This window comes from Pantherophis guttatus, chromosome 3 (assembly GCF_059756535.1).
Source record: "Pantherophis guttatus breed Tessera chromosome 3, ASM5975653v1, whole genome shotgun sequence".
Taxonomy (NCBI): Eukaryota; Metazoa; Chordata; class Lepidosauria; order Squamata; family Colubridae; genus Pantherophis; species Pantherophis guttatus.
This window is the reverse complement of record NC_142065.1, coordinates 199439315-199459352: the sequence shown is the minus strand read 5'-3', so window position 1 is coordinate 199459352 and position 20038 is coordinate 199439315. Positions and strand designations below refer to the sequence as shown.

The 20038-nt window shown below is 40.0% G+C and overlaps 1 protein-coding gene across 1 annotated transcript in view; it reads left to right on the top strand.

Moving 5' to 3' along the window:
• Nucleotides 1-20038, top strand: part of HAS2 (hyaluronan synthase 2) — a 46614-nt gene that overhangs the window by 21673 nt on the left and 4903 nt on the right. Inside the window, exons 2-3 of the mRNA XM_034422240.3 lie at nt 7775-8401; nt 19800-19901. Of these exons, the coding sequence (XP_034278131.2) occupies nt 7775-8401; nt 19800-19901 (729 nt within the window). The remainder of the gene's footprint in view (nt 1-7774; nt 8402-19799; nt 19902-20038) is intronic.

Here is a 20038-nt window from a genome sequence, read left to right as displayed (position 1 = left end):
CTTAACAACTGTCTCACTTTGCAACTGAAGTGGGCTCAGTTGTGGTCCTAAATCAAGGAATAACTGTAAGGAGTTTTATTTTAGAAAGGTACTCTGGTAAAGAAAGCAAAAATAATGAAAAACCTTTCTTAATAACCTAAAGGCAATTTAAGTTACCAACAGAAGAGAATACTTGTAGCTCAGGGTTAAACTGTGGGGTCCTTGGTGCTCTGTGAGCTGGGTGGTATTCCTGCTAGCACTGATGATATTACCTAGTTTGGTAATGAAATGTCTGCAGGAAAACCACCCAACTCACAGAGCACCAAGGACCCCACAACTGAAGTTCTCTTTAGACCAGTCTAGGCAATATTGCTCAACAAATTCTGAATGAAAAATATTCAAGCCAAATAATGGGGACGATGGGGAATGTAGCGATAGTGTTTGCCTCCTGGATCAAGAAATATTATTAGTAAATTTATAGTAAAGAGAAGGTATATTTGGTTATTCATGTAATAACTGCAGCTAGGATCGTATTTGCACAAAACTGGAAAAGTGAAGAGATTCCTACAGATGAGAATGTGATTAGGAAAATATTAGAATGTGCAGAAATGAATAGTTTAACACTTGCAATTAAAGAGAAGGAACAACCTGGATATTATAATGTATGGGAACTATTTTACCGATGGCTAGAGAATAAATATGAAAGTCAGAAATAAAAGTAGATTAATGAAATATAGAAATAAGTTAAGAAGAGAATTGTTACAGTATTAGATATGCAATGTATATCAATATTAAGTTAAGAATAGATAAATAATGAATATGGCTGCAAATTTTAATTGTTACTGCACAAGACATTTGTACCCAGACGACACACTGTTTAATGGAAGATGGATTGTTTGTATTAAAATAAAATAAAAAACTTTTTTTTTAAAAAAAGAAAGAAATATTATTAGTGAGTGATCAAACATTTTGAATGCACATATCCATATGGTTTTCTCATCTTGTGGGAAATAGTTTTTGGATCAAAGACCCCATGAAGAAATATACTTTTAGCTTCCTCTTAAGCCATTCCCATCATACAATTTCCTTTGGCCTGGAAAAACGTTGGCAGAAAACTCAATAGCAATGTAACGCAGCTCTAATCTGAATCAAATCCTAATGCTTACATAAGAACCCATATTGAAATGCTTCTTAAATAATTGCTAGCAGAGATGCATGTTTCCTAACATAAAGTAAACATTATAAATAAAAGAGACTTTCGTTTTGAAACCATATAATGCATTTTGACTTTCATCCTGATTTGTCAAACCAGGGACTCCAGCCGGTTGATGGAACTTCATCAACAGATTTCATTGGGATTTCTTAATGTTCAAGATGACTTGATTCTTGGTGGTTTCCTACATGTTGTCCTTCCTCTTCTTGGGGAAAAAACACAGCAGGAATGAAGTACTTTAAAACCACTATGTTTTGTTGCAGATAACTTTCATTGTGATGCACACAGCAATAGATTTGCAAGAGTTTTTTTTATAGTTCCATGAAAACAAGACTGGGACTTTAAAACCGATGTTTAAACATAGGATGAATCTTATATGTAAACATAGAAGGTGTTGGAAAAATATCATGTTTTAGGGCCGGGGTATCTACGAGGCCGCCTTCTGCCGCAAATAGCCTCCCACCGGCCAGTACGCTTGCACAGAGAAGGCCTCCTCAGGGTGCCATCTGCCAGACAATGTCGGCTGGCGACCCCCAGGGGGAGAACCTTCTCTGTGGCGGCACCCACCCTCTGGAACGACCTCCCCCTAGAGATACGCATGATACCAGACCTCCGGACTTTTCGTCGGGCCCTGAAAACTCATTTATTTCACCTAGCCGGGCTGGCTTGATCCCATCCGTTTCGGTTTTAATTTGAAATTGGTTTTAATTGGGTTGTTTTAAATTGTGGGCCGAAATTATTTAATTACCTTTTAAACTGTTTTTTAAATTTTGTATGCTCTGTTTTATCTCGGCTGTTCACCGCCCTGAGTCCTGCTGGAGAAGGGCGGTATACAAATCAAATAAAATAAATAAATCTACTGGAAGTTTTAAGTTATCTTTAACCCAATCTAGGCAACATTTCTAAGGACTTTTCCTCAATAGAGTCTGGATGAATTTAGGGATAAATCATCTTAAATTCTATGGATAAATCATTTCAGAGTCCATCTTTACATTTTAGTTTTCAGAGAAGATAAGAGTAGTATTAAAACAACAAAAAAAGAATTGTGATAAAAAATATCTAGCAATTAATCCAACAGGGATTGTTAATCCCGATTTATTAAAGAAGTTAAACTATGTCCCAACTAGAGTCCCTTGGGAGTTGGGCGGCATAGAAATGCGATAAATTAGATTAAATTAAATTATTATTATTATTATTATTATTTATTAGATTTCTATACCGCCCTACTCCCGAAGGACTCAGGGCGGTGCACAGCCAAACAATAAAAACACATACAATACAAAATTTAAAAAATAGAATAAAATGTCTAAGACATGAAGGATATTTCTGATTCTTGCTGTTCTTCACTGAAGCAGCAGTGTGATTTCAAATAGAACTTTGAAATATTTGTTCAAGGTGTCATGCAAACTTCTGCATGTTAACTCAGAAGTGAGGATCGCTGAATTTATGTTCAGATTTATGCAATCTTTTTCCTTCTGTCCTGGCCACTTTTTACAGAGACGCAATTGAGAATGTTTTAACAAACTGCATCACTGTCTGGTTTGGTGGCAGCAGTGCCTCAGATAGAAAGTCCATACAGAGAGTGGTAAGGACAGCCGAGAAGATCATAGGAAGCTTGCTTCTGGTTATTCAGGATACTGCTTATAAGTGTTATGTCCTTAGAGCTCAAAGCATTGTTAGAGACCCCACACACTCACTTTACGGCCTGTTTCTGTTCCTCTCCTCTGGGAGGAGGTTTCAAAATATTTCTAGCAGGACTACCAGTTTCTGTAACAGCTTTGTTCCCTATGCCATCCATCTGGTAAATTCACAAGATTTGTTTTTCTCGCCATATACAGGTATACATCTGGACTAGACTCTTATTTATCTGTCTTTATTTATTTATTATTGGGATGCAGTGGCTCAGTGGCTAAGATGCTGAGCTTGTCAATCAGAAGGTCGGCAGTTCAGCGATTTGAATCACTAACACCACGTAATGGGGTGAGCTGCTGTTACTTGTCCCAGCTTCTGCCAACCTAGCAGTTCGAAAGCACATAAAAAATGCAAGTAGAAAAATAGGGACCACCTTTGGTGGGAAGGTAACAGCGTTCCGTGCGCCTTCGGCGTTGAGTCATGCCAGCCACATGACCATGGAGACGTCTTCAGACAGCACTGGCTCTTCGGCTTAGAAACGGAGATGAGCACCGCCCCCTAGAGTCGGGAATGACTAGCACGCATGTGCAGGGGAACCTTTACCTTTATTTATTTATTCTGCTATATTATGTAATGTATATTGGAAGTGTTTTTGAGAGCTGTATGCAAAGAAATTTCACTTTAATGTATGCCGATTAGTCTACATTCAAAGTGACAATAAAGTTATATTGTTAATGTTAAAGTTAAGTTAATCTTACTTATTAGTAAGTACACTGCCATCTGAATAATGTGGCTTATTTTGGAGTAACTGTGCATCAGATTCAGCTACCAGGTCTTGTTTCATTCATTATATTACTTATTGCAAGGATCTCTTAGCATCTCACTGCTTGTTAGGTCTTGCATTTGGATTAGGTCATGTGTCACGTAGAGTTTACCATTACAGATTTTGGAGCCTGCCGGATTCTGTTTCAAGTGTTGTAAGGGTTCGCGCTATATATAGACAATCCTATCTTGTTTCTTTTTTGTTGGTGCTGTTTTAAGACCATTCTAATAATAGTACAAACAGCATGGAGTAACATAACCAAGAAAGTTGCTTTGTATACCAACTTTTATATAGCCAAGGAATGAGTGCAATGTTTTGGATTTTATTCCAAAAAAATATTTTGGATCAAATCCAAAGTTCTCACTCAGGGCACAAAGGACCACGCTCAAATTATGATATTCTGGACACATTATACAAAAAAAGGAGCTCTCTGGAGAAGTCTATAATCTTGGGAACGGAAAGAGAAAAAGAGATGATCAGCTGCCAGTGGATGGAGATAGTAATAGCAGTAATGGGTTCACTGGTGCAAGACCAGTTTGGGAATCGAATTCTTAGAGAAAAATCTATCTATATGTGTATTGTTAGAAGCTAACACCAACCTGATGGCATGTAATCAACCTGTTTGCAACTCTTTAAAATAAATGTTTTCCCAGGACCCATGTGGCAGCTACAGAGGGCCATTATAAGATTCCTAAAGAAGATATGGGTGCTTTAAAGAGTTGCAGACTGGTGCTAAGCTTGCTTTTCCACATGCTCTGAAGTATCTAGACCAGTGATGGCTAACCTTTTTGCCCTCGCATGCCAAAAGTGGGGGGAGTGGGGGGGGGTCGTGGGTGCCCACATCCATAATTCAATGCGCCCTGCCCTCTCGCGCATGCGCACATGACCCCCCCCCACTTACCCCTGCTTGTGGCACGCAATGGCATGGTGGGCTCGGTAGGCCCGTTTTTCCCCCTCCCTAGGCTCCAGAGGTTTCTAGGAGCCTGGGGAGGGCAAAAACAGCCTTCCCCATTCCCCCGGAGGCCTTCTGGAGTCTGAAAACAGCCAGTTTCCCGACTTCTGGAGGGACCGGAAGGCCTGAAAATCAGTTGGCCGGCGCGCGCATGCGCGCTGGAGCTCAGCTAGGGCAACACTCGCATGCCCACCAATATGGCTCCACGTGCCACCTGTGGCACCCGTGCCATAGGTTCGCCATCACGGACCTAGATGTTTACAAATACCTCCCCCCCCCCCTTTCAGGATTTCTGTATTTGAGAAATATTGAATTATCAGGAGCATTTCTTTTTGAAATCCTATTGGATCTAAATTCCCATGTTTCCTCATGCATGTTTGGGCCACTGGTATATTTAAAGGAAGATACTCTATTCTATGTACTTTAAGCCTGAGTTGTCATATTCAGAAATATTGTCAACTGTCGAGCAATGGAAAGGGAAGGAAAAGAGATGCCATCAAGCGAAAGTAGGCACCATAGATAGTCCTTGACTTATCGTTAAGCAGTTTGGTCATCAAGTGAAACATCACATGACAACAATCGCATGACCAGAAGTCATTGCAATTGTCAGTCAATGTGTGATGATTGCCAACTGTCCAAACAATTGACTGAGGGGAGGATCATGTGATTATATAGTAAGTCCCTTGTTTCAACATTGTTGTAATTTTGAATGGTCAGTAAACGAATGGTTGTAAGTTAAGGACTTCCGGTATAGTACTGTGTAATAACTAACTTTGTACTTTTAAGTAGGATAGATTCCTCATCAAAATGGTTGCATTTACAATGATCAGTTTACTCAGACAAATCGATTAATGTTGTGGTCGGTTTCTGAAATGACTTTTCCTTGCAAAGAGTTCTCTTTTATTACTATATTTTCATGATTCTTTGAGATTTTTTTTCCCTTTTCAACTTCCCAGTAGTGTTTTTGAACATACTTTATTATGGAATATGGCAGAAGAGGGTACTGCTGGTCTTAGTTTTCTGTTTTAAGATGTTCCAATGCTTTGAAATTTCCCTCCTTGTCCTCATTTTCTGATGTGAAAAAGCTGAATGGAAGAATTTCCCGTATGTTGCCTTCCCTTAAGATTTAACTGAAGCATCGAAAGCCAAGGAGCCTTCATACCATTAGAAGGATGACTGAACAAAATGTCAGGCCACCCCACTGATGAATAAGTTCACGAATGCCAAATTGTGCCCATGAGGATTTATTTTGAAATTCTCCATCTTTGAAAGCAACTTCAAAACAAGCTTTCTTTCCCTGAATTGAAACTCAATTGGTAGAAAATGTTATGGAGATATTTTCCCTTTGGCACCCAAAGGAATTCTATGAACTCCTGGATCAATGAAAGACCCCCCTCCTAGTCCTTCCAGATATTTCAGTCAAAATTCCCACCATCCTTGATTATTGGCTAATGAGAGGCTAAGAATGATGGTCCGAAACCATCTGGAAGGCATCAGATTGTCCTAACTTAGAGGTCACCACTGTGGGGAAATAACCAAGGAGCGGAATAGGCCATAATACAGTTTATAGAAGCAGGAATTCATATAAATCAATTAAAGTAATCCTTGATGAAATGAGATTTTTAAAAGTCTTTTATTACTGTTACTTTGGATTTCCCATTTTGCAATGTTAATTACTTTCCCACAAGAAAATAAGGAGAGTAGAAGCCAGTGTTTTGGTTTTATTGAACATGGCCAATGGTTTCAATTGTCCAACAAACTGCACCTCACATGACCCGGGATTCATCTTCATGTCCTGCCTATCCTAACACAAAGTAAGCCCACTAAGGGCTCATAAAGAATCATAACAGCTCTCTTCTTGTTCCATGGCAAAATTATATTTTCTACTTACCGTATTTTTTGGAGTATAAGACACTCCAGACTATAAGACACACCTATCTTTTTTGGGGAGGAAAACAAGGGAAAAAAATCTGCCTTTGTCCCCCAGCAATTTGCCTCCTTGCAGCAAACAGCCCGTTTCAGCTTCAGCACAGTCTGATTAGCACAAGCAGCTGATTGTTGGTTGGATCAGCCTCCCCTGTTTCAGGCTGCAGGGATTGCCATAGCCTATTGTTGCCTCCTCTCGCCCCATTTTCTGCCTGTTACGCACAGAGGTTGTAAGGTTGTAAGCACAGAGGCCGAAAATGGGATGTAGAGGCGGCAATAGGCAATGGCAATCCCTGCAGCCTGAAACAGCTGATGGTCAGGAGGCCAATCCAACCAACAATCAGCTGCTTATGTTAATCAGGCTGTGCTGAAGCTGAAACTGAAACAGGCTGTTTGCTGCAAGGAGGCAAATTGCTGGGAGGCAGAGGCCAAAGGGTGGGGGCCAGCAGGTGGGTGGGGCTACATTTGGTGTATAAGACGCACCCAAATTTTCACCCTCTTTTGGGGGGGGGAAAGTGCATTTCATACTCCGAAAAATACGGTACCTTGAACTTCTGGTCATCAGTCTCTCAATCCATTTTATCCCAGGCTCTATGCAGACTACTTCCCACCACCTTCTAAAGGGTCTTTCTCATAATGGAGTGGTCAGATGCTTTATGATACATGCCCAACGCCTTTGGCAACCCAAAACAAATGTGCTCCAGAATTGGTTACTTTTCTATTTCTTCTGAGAGAAACTTCTAACAATGATAAGGGTGATGGTGATGGTTATCATCCAAGAAACTTCTTCAATTCTGAAGAAGAATTGAAGAAGCTTCTTGGATGAGAAGTGAAACATCTTCAAGGTAAAACAAAGAAAGTCCAGTTATCTCTTGAAAAAGCGTCTTTGGGACAAAACGAGGGATATCTCATAAAAGAGGCAAATTTCCAATTATTTGTAACTAAAAAGTGGGAGGAAGTGTGAAATAGTTTTAACACTCTAAATTGCATGTGTGTGTGTGTGTGTGTATGTGTGTTTGTGTGTTATTTGCAAGTAAAATCCTATTTGGAGTACTTGTTTTGTAACATCAAGCCTCCTTTTAATAAATACTTTAATGAGTATCTCAGATTCTTGGTCTTTGGGTCAACTATTTCCATCCTAGACTGCAAAGCTGGAAGCCGATCCCTCAGTTGTTTTACTAAGTAACACACTTTGTGCCATATTAAGCCATAGAGCAGAATTTACAATCCTTTTTTTTGGTTTTCACAGATGCATTGTGAGAGGTTTATATGCATCCTGAGAATTCTTGGAACGACCCTATTTGGAGTATCTCTTCTGCTTGGAATTTCAGCTGCTTATATTGTGGGCTACCAGTTTATCCAAACAGACAACTATTATTTCTCCTTTGGGCTCTATGGTGCTATTCTGGCATCCCACCTTATCATCCAAAGCTTATTTGCCTTTCTTGAGCACCGTAAAATGCGCCGATCTCTCGAGACGCCAATCAAGCTGAACAAAACTGTTGCCCTTTGCATTGCTGCCTATCAAGAAGACCCGGACTACTTAAAGAAATGTTTACTTTCCGTCAAGAGGCTCACCTACCCTGGAATTAAGTTGATTATGGTAATCGATGGGAATTCTGAAGATGATGTTTATATGATGGACATTTTTAGTGAAATCATGGGCAGGGATAAATCTGCGACTTACATCTGGAGGAATAACTTTCATCAGAGAGGCCCCAACGAGACTGAAGAGTCCCATAGAGAAAGCATGCAAAACGTCACTCAGCTGGTCCTGTCCAACAAGAGTGTCTGCATCATGCAAAAATGGGGTGGAAAAAGGGAAGTCATGTACACAGCCTTCAAAGCACTGGGGAGAAGCGTGGATTATGTGCAGGTAGGTCTAAAACGTTCTCCTTCGTTGCCAAATAAAACAGGCATCCCAAGAAAGCCGGTCTTGTATATTTTGAGCTGCTTGCAGCCCAACCCATCCTGTCCCTTATGCAAACAGTGTGCCTCTTTCTCTCTCCATTGGAAAAACAGCAGAGCCGTTGAAAAAGCTGGGCTTCTTGAAATAGTTAAGATGATCAGATGGTACATAAGGACAGTGATGAGGGCTCAGACAGGGAGGGTGAAAGCTTGCCATCAGGTTTTGTGATGATAAATACTTCATAAATTAATCTAGAGAGAGACTCTGGGGCATCTGATTCCACATTGCCCCAGTAGCTTCCCCCGAACAGCTTTTTCAGGGTAGCAGAAGGTGACACAACTCTGCCAGGTGTCTCACAAGCTGTGTTATTCCCTGTTCCAGACAGCATGCCATGAACTGTGGTCAGGGAAGCATTTCCGCCTGTAGTTGCCTGGATTTGATTGCCTTCCATTGCTAAGTTGGCATAGACCTCAACAGAGTCTGTGGCACTGTGAACCAACAAACTCTGGTTTGTTCCAGTGGGTTTTTCATCTAAAGAACTTCTACCCCAACCATCAGTTTGCACTGATACCCATATTGCGAAGATGATTCTTTGCTTACTCTTAAAGCTTAAAACATGGCTGCATATCGCAAACTTCTACTTCAGCCAGTAGCTAAGTATTCTGTCAGCATAAAAAGCAAGGAGTACTCTCCTCTTTTCCATGGGCTTTTCCATGGCTTTTTCCATTGGTTGAGTTCACACAACTCAGCTGAGCTATAATATCAGTTGTTACAATATGGGTGTTAACATGCTGTGCAAAGTCAGTCAGAGCAGTTTATAAATGATGCTTTATTGTTTAGTGGCTCCATGGTTAAGATGCTGTGGCTTGTTGGATGGAAAGCCGGCAACCCAGGTTCGAGACCCAAGTGCCACATGACGGGGGGTGAGCTTCCGTCCTCGCCCAGCTCCTGCCAACCTAGCAGTGTGAAAGCATGCAAATGAAAATAGATAAATAGGTACCACTTTGCTCATGCTGGCCTCATGACTGCAGAAATTAATGACCTTGAAACGGAGATGGGCACCACCTCCTACAGTCAGCAATGATTAGGGGAGTAAAATCTGCAAGGACTCCTATGGCATAGTATTATGGGAACTCAACCCAATATAGTTTACTTACTAAACCAGGTGTGCAGGTATTTTTCTGCATTAAACATTGCATTTGGTACATAAGTATCATTTGGTATAGCAGGGGCATGCAATGGAGGTAGCTAGAGCAAAACTAAATTTGATTTCATTTCAGTTGCAATGCACTGAATTAGAACTCATCAGAGACAATATGATTATTTTCTAGCTGTGGGCTTCCTCTTCGCACTAAATATGGCAATTTGTTGTTTGCGATTTCTTGAGCACTGCACCAACATTATGGGGGCCCTAATGTGGCCCTGAGGTCTCCAATTAAATATTTCACAATAACTGTGGTCTTTGAGCTACTGTACAGACCCAGTATTTGGTTTGAGGCTGCCTTCTACTGGCTAGTCAGTTTAAAGATGAAAAACCATAAGAAGAAAGAACAGGATTTTACTATAGGTAGTATCCAGTAAAAATAGTGAAACTATGCCCAGCTATTGGTAGTATGTAGTCATACATACATAGTGAAAAATATCCTTATCAAACAACCTTTGGTAATCTTTGACTTACAATAGACCTATTTTAGGGCTAATTATGATCTGGATTTAAGGTTCCAACAGTCCTTCCCACAATCATATGACCAAACTTCGGGCACTTAGTAACATGGCTACATTTATGGTTGTTTGCAGTGTCCCATGGAAATGTGACTGCATTTTATGACAGTTTTGCAGCACTTATTTCCACTTTTTGGCAAAACCGCGCCCATAGCAAACCATCAGTTCTCTTTGTGAACATGCTGATCCAATTAACAACTGCTGCAAAAAAAAAAAAGTTGGTCACATGACTGAGCCATTTTACGACCATGATGGCCAGATTCCATTACGGTTATAAGTTGAAGACTACTTGTATAACACCCCTAACCACATTTATAAATTTGGATCCTGTTTTTTCAGAACAAAATTACCATCATTAGACATTACCATATGTAATACTAGGAATCGCTTTTTAAGAAAAATACCCCCAATATGGCAAATAAGAACCTACACCAAGAATCTTAATATGTCAAGATTCCAGTTTGCTTTTGTAATTACCGGTACTAACTACTTTTCCTAGAATTACCATTTTTTCTGTTTGCATAAAAGTTTACTTCTCAATATTTACTGCTGAGAACACAAGCAGGAGGAAGACAATATGCTCATTTCTCACTTTTTGGCTTCTCAGAAAACACCTGATTGGCCACTGTGGAAACAGAAGTGTGAATGGGTAGGAGTTTAGGCTGAGTTAGCAAAGGGTGTTTTTTTCTTTTTTTCTGACATTTGATTTCCCTCATACTTTCGGCTTGCTATCACGAGTGGAATTTCAGATGCTCCAGAGAGCAACAGGGGATAGTTTATATATTTTATTTGTTTGCTTATATTTATTTATACTCCACCTTTATTATTTTGATAAGTAACTGAAGGTGGCAAACCTATCTAATACTACTTCCCCTATTTTCCCCACAACAATAACCCTGTCAGATTTTTTGGGCTGAAAGAGTAACCAGTCCAAAATCATCCAGTTGGCTTTCGTGACTAAGGCCGGATTAGAACTCACAGTCTTCTGGTGATTGGTCGAAAGTCACCTAGCCACTTTCAGGCCTAAGGTGGGACTAGAACTCACCCTCTCCTGGTGCCTTAACCACTAGACCAAACAGGCAGATGAACTAAAAGTGTGATCCAAGATAGGCTACCAAATCTGTCTGATAATCAATACCCACGATTCCAGGCCATTGTCCCAATGGTGCTTTTTCAGGAGTCAACTGGACTTCCTTGTTTTTTCTTTGAAGACATTTTGCTTCTCATCCAAGAAGCTTCTTCAGCTCTGACAGGATAGTGGGGGAAATGGAAGGATTTATATTCCTTGCAGGCAGCTGGTCATCTGCATCCTTTTAGAGGGTTGTTGAAGCACTTGGAGGTTTATCTGTGTCCTCAGGGTCACCTGAGTAGTGCTCCTGGTTCCTGTAATCTGCATTTTTTTTCCTCTGGAAATCCATTCCTACCAGTGGTGAGATTCAGACAGCTCACGTGATCTGGTAGGGCTGGCAGCAGGAGGCTCTGCCCACCCATCCGGACATCATCATGTCCCATTTTTGACCCTCTGCGCATGCGTGGAGGAGGCACGCGTGCGCTCACATTTGCAATCCGGTAGCGAAGGTAAGTGCATTTTACCCTGATTCCTACTCCCACACCATTCAAAGGGTGTTCAATATAAATATATTGAAATATAAAGAATATAAATCCTTCCATTCTCCAATATCCTGCCAGAGCTGAAGAAGCTTCTTGGATGAGAAGCAAAACGTCTTCAAGGAAAAAGCAAGAAGGTCCAGTTGCTTCCTGAAAAAGCACCTTTAGGACAACCATGACCTGGATGACTGAGAATCTCTAGAGACTTTTTACTATAGTACAATTTGGGATGAATTCCAGGCCATTGTTATTTAATATTAAGAATGCATTTCTCTCTCCGTCTATCCTTAAAAGTTTTTTTTCTATTGTCTTTTTTTTTCCCAAGAAAAAAAAAATCATCAAGCACATTTCTTTTTTTAAAAAAAAGACAACAATAATCCCAGCTAGAAGCTGAAGGCTTAGTTCATTCTGAGAGCATCTCAGAGGCCCTCTTATGTGGACATATGGTCTAACGTCTCAAAGAAACTCAAAGGTTTGGCAGCGTCCCGTGAAAATGGAAAGTTTGTAGTCCTATAAAAACTTGTTAAGAAGCAGGGAGGGAAAGTGGGTTGGGTCAGGAAGATTGGGGGGTAGGGGGGGAAGCCTAGAAATACAAACAAGACGAGTCCTTCAGCCAAGTTCTTTGGCTTCAGCCTCCACAGCTGCATTACCTCACTCAAGGCAAAAGCTTTGTATTTAAAGCCTTGGTGATACTGTTCCGCTTAAAAATGAATTAGGCCAGGCCAACTCCCCAATTCTAAAGTGCAAGCTTCAGGCGGGGATTATCCGTCAGCTGGGCTGTATCTAGTAGACAGCTCCACCCATGCAGTACCTCCTAAAAATGAAGTGGGTGGTGATGGGGAGGGAAAACTTATCCCCCAAACTATATTTCACTCATGCAAGCTACTTGTATTAATCATCAGTGTATTTGATGATTATATTGATATTCTTGATATTCATCTATCTATCTATCTATCTATCTATCTATCTATCTATCTATCTATCTATCTATATATCTTGATACTAGCTATCTTTCTTTCTTTTGATACGTCTATCTATCTATCTATCTATCTATCTATCTATCTATCTTGATACTAGCTATCTTTCTTTTGATACGTCTATCTATCTATCTATCTATCTATCTATCTATCTATCTATCTTGATACTAGCTATCTTTCTTTCTTTTGATATGTCTATCTATCTATCTATCTTGATACTAGCTATCTTTCTTTCTTTTGATACGTCTATCTATCTATCTATCTATCTTGATACTAGCTATCTTTCTTTTGATACGTCTATCTATCTATCTATCTATCTATCTATCTATCTATCTATCTATTGTGATACTAGCTATCTTTCTTTCTTTTGATACGTCTACCTATTATCTATCTTGATACTAGCTATCTTTCTTTCTTTTGATACGTCTATCTATCTATCTATCTATCTTGATACTAGCTATCTTTCTTTTGATACGTCTATCTATCTATCTATCTATCTATCTATCTATCTATCTATCTTGATACTAGCTATCTTTCTTTCTTTTGATACGTCTATCTATCTATCTATCTATCTATCTATCTATCTATCTATCTATCTATCTACCTACCTACCTACCTACCTACCTACCTACCTAATCTACCTATCTTTTTGACCCTCACCTCTCTCTCTCTCTCATATCTATCTATCTATCTATCTATCTATCTATCTATCTATCTATCCATCTTTCTTTCTTTCTTGATACTATCTTTCTTTCTTTCTCTTTCTTTCTTTCTTGATACGTCTATCTACCTACCTACTACCTACCTACCTATCTAATCTATCTATCTTCTTGATACCCTCATATCTCTCTCTCTCATATCTGTCTGTCTATCTATCTGTCTGTCTGTCTATCATCTACCTACCTACCTACCTACCTATCTTCTTGATACCCTCATATCTCTCTCTCCTATCTATCTATCTATCTATCTATCTATCTATCTATCTATCTATCTATCTATCTATCTATCTACCTACCTACCTACCTACCTACCTACCTACCTACCTACCTACCTATCTTCTTGATACCCTCATCTCTCTCTGTGTGTGTCTCTCTCATATCTATCTATCTATCTATCTATCTATCTATCTATCTATCTATCTATCATCTATCTATCTATCTTCTCTATGCCTTATCTTTTGTGAGGGGGGGGTGACCCACAAGAGCCATGTTAAGATATTTAATTTAATATCTGAAGCAGTGAAGGGTTGGACAATGAGTAAGAACACACAGTTACAACTAATTGTTTGAAAAGAGCTGGTCATTGCATGAGGCAATCTACGCTGTGATTGGTTACTGGGAGAGTAGAGGGGGACTTTTCTTGTTTCCCGCCTTTTTCCTCTATGTGTTGTGTGTGTTCTCTGTGATTTACCTCATGATGTTCCGGCTGTGTTGATTTACCTGATGATGCTCTTATTTGCCTCACTTTCTAGTTTGCTGTGTATATAGTTATAAAATATATTTATTTATATAAAACTACAAGTCCGTGTCAGCAGACTCCATTTGGACACCAGTTGCACAATTCCCTGACAAGCCAGTCCTATTGTTGGGCAAAATGAAATGGTCACTGCCAGAAGCATGTGCTATGGAGCAGCAAAAGAGAGAGAAGAGGGTAGTCATCATCTGTACTTCCCAAAGTGAAGGTCATGGAGCCATTGTTAATGTCCAAGAAAAACACAGTTGCTCATCTAGATGACTCTTCTGCAAGGGATGGGGAGGAGAGCAGCAAAATGAGTGGAGTTTTTCAGCTGGTCACACCCAACACCCTGACCATGGGAAGCAAGATTATTGGGTTAGCCATGGTGGATAGATACTAGAAACCAGTGGTGAAATCCAATTTTTTTTACTATTGGTTCTGTGGGCATGGCTTGGTGGGCATGGTGTGACTTGGTGGGCATGGCTTGGTGGGCATGGCAGGGGAAGGATACTGCAAAATCCCCATTCCCTCCCCACTCCTGGGGGAAGGATATTGCAAAATCTCCATTCCCACCCTACTCCAGGGGAAGGATGCTACAAAATCCCCATTTCCTCCCCACTTCTGGGGGAAGGATATTGCAAAATCTCCATTCCCGCCCCACTCTGGGGCCAGCCAGAGGTGATATTTGCCGGTTCTCCGAACTACTCAAAATTTCCGCTACTGGTTCTCCAGAAGTTGTCAGAACCTGCTGGATTTCACCCCTGCTAGAAACCCAGAAGAAGGTGGATTGAAGCAAAACATCACATAAAGTTATGGCCACATCAGGCCGTTAATAGATACAGAAATGAAGCGGCAGAATTCTAGATGTCATTCAAGCCCCTTCGTAATGCAGAAATGCAAATTAAAGCATCCCAAAGAGATGGCAGCTGAACATCCAGGAGAAGGATGGACCTCCACCTTTCTTAGCCAGTATCTCCAATTTTAAACTGCTCTTATTAATAGGCCACACAAACTTGAAATTTGGCAGTAGCTCCATAATTCAGAATTCAGATATAATTTCAATTTTATTTTATTTTTTACACATGTTGATGTTTTCTCCCCATGAGTCATCAGTTTTCATCTAACTTTAATGATTTGATCATGATGAATCACAGGCATTGAGGCCCTGCTGGGAAAAGAGATGCAGTGTGAATGGCTAGAGTATTATGTTTGCTTGGCTTGAAAACATTATATTCTCTCTCTCTCTCTCTCTCTCTCTCTCCCTCCCTCCCTCCCTCCCTCTCTCTCTCTCTCTCTTTTAAAAACAACTGAAACTTTTGGGCATCTTCATTTGTGTATTGAAAGTTTATCCAATGTTCTTCTGAAGGAAAAAGGCTGGTTGTAACAACACTGATTTTAATTTTGAGTTTAATCATGCTGATTTGATTAGCATGTCCAATATTGTGCATATTTTTAAAATTATCTTAAATTGCCTTTAAGTTGCCATTCAATGCCTGAATGGATTCTCTCAAAATATTGAAAGTCCGACTTGCTATGAAAATAAGAACCATTTTCTCCCTTTTCTTTATTCTGCCTTGATTTTTGAAATGTCCCTTTTGGTATGAAATTCTTCCTTTATAATTTTGACCACCAGTGGAGTCTGTTGAGTGTGCTAGAAGCAGTACATGACTAGATCAGGGGTCTCCAACCTTGGCAACTTTAAGACCTATGGGCTTCAACTTCAAAAATTAAAAGTCCACAAATCTTAAAAGTTGCCAAGGCTGGAGACCCCTGAACTAGATGATTGTCAGGGATGCTTCAACTCTATAGAAGAGATGAGGTATTGTTAAGGTATGCAAAAAAATTCTTGAGCTTGAAACAGGCCCTTTGAAATTCAACCAAAATGCTCAAGATAACCCTTCTTGAATCTGAACCAACTGTTTTGGTGTTAAGCTCAGAATTTAAACTCCAAACTTTAAATTCAGAAGTATTTTTGTGCATAGGGCTGGACATAGAGGAGATGAGAGCAATCCCATTTACACTATACTGACATGAGGATAGATCCTCCAGAAAACTATGGATTAAAGTCAAAGTTGCAACAGTTCAAAGAATGTGTTCTCAAGTCTGCTTGCTTACTGAATTAACCCATTCTCTCAGTTTACACAGTACTGTAAACCATAAACCAGCCAGAGAGGTTGGGTTTACATAGTACTTTAACACACACATACCTCCAGCAAGATTAAAAATAAACCAAATTTCACATAGCCACTAAATCTTTTTTTAAACCAAGCTATGCAAAGTGTGCTGTATATACAACACAAATACTAGTTGTATTCACAACAACCTTGCTCAAAAGAGCTATCTATTTCACATTTTAAGGAGGATAAAAATATAAACCCTTCCCAGTCCATTGGAAACGTGAGCATATAATCAGGAAATAAAATAACATGCACTCTAAACATAAGAGTGAAACAGACTTTTATTAATGTTTAGAAGTGTGGAGCCCCATGAATTGAGAGTTCAAAGAGAGCTGGATGGTGGAATCCAAGGTATATATTTCACATGAATAGCTAAACCTTCTGTGAGCAAAAGGGGATATCATGTTTCTTCCCAGATCCTCTGCCAATATTTTTTTTTTTTTTGGAAGCATCTGTAAGTTCACTCATTATTCATTCCCCCTTAAGACAGTGGGAAACATTTGAACTAGGGCACCAAATGCAATCCTTTTTTTTCCTCTCATGCAAGATCAGGAAAAGTGCAAAGCACCCACCAAGTAGTGTTTCTTTACTCCTGTTCTATATAAGATATAAGACAAGATATAAGATGGTGAGATAAGATGATAAGACAAGATAAGATAACCTTTATTGTCACTTTTTTTTCTGTGAACACCGGCACACATTAAAAAAAATGAAATTCTGATGCACGCTCTCAAAAGAATATACAGGTAGTCCTCAACTTACAACATTTCACTTAGTGACTGTTCGAAGTTACAACAACACTGACATGACCATTTTTCACAGTTACAATCATTACAGCATCCCCATGGTCATGTGATCAAAATCCAGATGCTTGGCAAGTGACTCATATTGATGACAATTGCAGTGTCCAGGGATCATGTGTACACCTTTTGCAAACTTCCAACAAGCAAAGTCAATTGGGGAATCCAGATTCACTTAACAACCGTGTTACTAATTTAACAACGGCAGGGATTCACTTAACAATTGTGGCAAGAAAGGTCATAAAATGGGGCAAAACTCACTTAACAAATATCTCACTTAGCAGAAATTTTGGGCTCAGTTGGACAGGACTACTTGTGTATGTGTAGAGAGAGAGGGGTGGGGAAGGAGGAAGGGAGGGAGGGAGAGAGAGAGAGAGAGAGAGAGAGAGAGAGAGAGAGAGAGAGAGAGAGAGAGCTCAGGACCATGTTAGTTGGAAACATACAGAAGAGCCCATAGACAATGGCTAAAATGATGATGACAGATATATGAATATGTGATATCTATCTATCTATCTATCTATCTATCTATCTATCTATCTATCTATCTATCTATCTATCTATCTATCTATCTATCCTGTAAAAGCAAAAACCACTCATGCATTAATCACAAAATCTCCAGAACCGTAAAGCCTACAAACTTGAAATTTGCCACGTATATTCCTGTTGGCTTCTAGGTGCTCACTAAGAAAGGATTTTTCGAAATGACCATCAGAGCATAGGTATTTCCTATATTATTATAACACACTCTGATGCTAATTACTTAGAGGTTCTACTCCCCCTCCCAACTTGAAAATAACTCTGGAGAGAATGGGATAGCATAGGACAGGTTTCTGTGGAGCAAGCCTCATGGAGAGAAGGGGCGAGAAAGTCTGAGGGAGAGAAGGGGAGAGGATAGGAGGCGTTTCTGCGGGGCAAGGCTGAGGGAGAGAAGGGGATAGGATAGGGGAGGATTCAAGCTGTAAGTGTCGATTTATCAAGCCCGATCACATAGTTTCATAGTGAAGCATGGGGATCCAGCTAGTATATATCTATGCACACACCAGGGGTGGATTCTATTAACCTTTACTACCGGTTCGCAAAGGATCTGCGCACAGGCGTTTCTGCGCATAAGCTTCCTGATGACATCCAGGTCGGTGTGCGAACTGGGGGCAACCCACCACTGGCAAACACACACACAAACACACACACACATATCTCAAGAACTTTCCTTGTTCCAGCAGCCCCATGGTCGCGTGATCAAAATTCAGATGCTTGGCAACTGATTCATATTTATGACTGTTGCAATATCATATGAACACCTTTTGTGTCCTTCCAACAAGCAAAGTCAATGGGAAAGCCAGATTCACTTAAGTAACAAGTTACTAACAAAATAATAGAGTAACAGAGTTGGACGGGACGTTAGAGGTCTTCTAGTCCAACCCCCTGCTCAAGCAGGAAACCCTATATCATTTCAGATGTATGGTCGTCCAATCTCCTCTTAATAACCTCCAGTGATGGAGCATTCACAGGAGGCAAATCGTTCCACTGGTGGATTGTTCTCACCCTTAGGAAATTCCTCCTTAGTTCTATGTTGCTTCTCTCCTTGATTAGTTTCCATCCATTCCTTCTTGTCCTGCCTTCTATCTTCACAACGGCAGTGATTCACTTAATAACGGTGGCAATATGGGTTGTAAAATGAGGCAAGACTCACTTAATGGGGCGAGACTCACTGTCTCGCTTAGCAACAGAAATTTTGGGCTCAATTGTGGCCATAAGTTGAGGGTCACCTGTAACGAATTGTGTGGCTCATTAAAGTGATAACGTCCACTCATTTGTGTTTAACACTGCTTGCAAAGAACAAACGATATAAATTCCATTGGTTGGGTTTTTAGAGATCCAAATTAGGTGCAGAAAAACCAACTGAACTCTCCAGGGGATAGGATAGGAGCAATGGTGGGATTCAGCCAGTTTGCACCTATTTGGGAGAACCGGTTGTTAACTTTCTAAGCAGTTCAGAGAACCAGTTGTCGGAAGAAATCTTATTTTGTTTTTTTCCACTTTACAGGGCTAATCCTGTAAGGAAGACAGGAAGGAAACATTCTGGTGTTGTTTCTAACTTAATCTTTATTGCCCTGCTGACAGAAACTGCCTCTCTGGTTAACCCTTATTACATTGTAACAGCTAAGGCGAAGTACCCATCAAAGTGAGTGACATTGAGTTGGCCACGCCCACATGGTCACATGACCGCCGAGCCATGCCTACCCAGCTGGTCATTACGGCAGAGAACCGGTTGTTAAATTATTTGAATCCCACCACTGGATAGGAGGCTATATTCAAGCACCCTGCAGAATTTTGTTTTTCCAAATTTACAATCAATTTCACAAGTCTCTCTCTGTCTAATATTCTAAAGGCACAGTGAGAACATTTTGCATTGTGGTACACTTGTTCTGCATTTCCAATTCATCGCTAAAGAATTCCAAGTGTTGGATGTAATCATTATGGGATTTCTCAGGAAATCCAGTGAGAAAATATCACCAGGCAAGCATTATTATTTAACTACAGTATGTAATTGCTTGTAGCTCTCCTTTTCAACAATATTGCCCCGATCTCTTAATTTTTTATGTCGTTTTTTTTTTTTCATGGACAGGTATGTGATTCAGACACGATGCTTGATCCAGCTTCTTCAGTGGAAATGGTGAAAGTTTTAGAAGAAGATCCGATGGTTGGTGGTGTTGGGGGAGATGTTCAGGTGAATATAGTAATCTTTAGTATGGCATTTTTTTATTTTTTTATTTTTTTGGTACTTTCATATCTATCCTAACTCTTCACAACTGCTTGGACAAGTCTCTACAGTTTACCTGGCAAGATTTCAGAACTGGTTTGCCC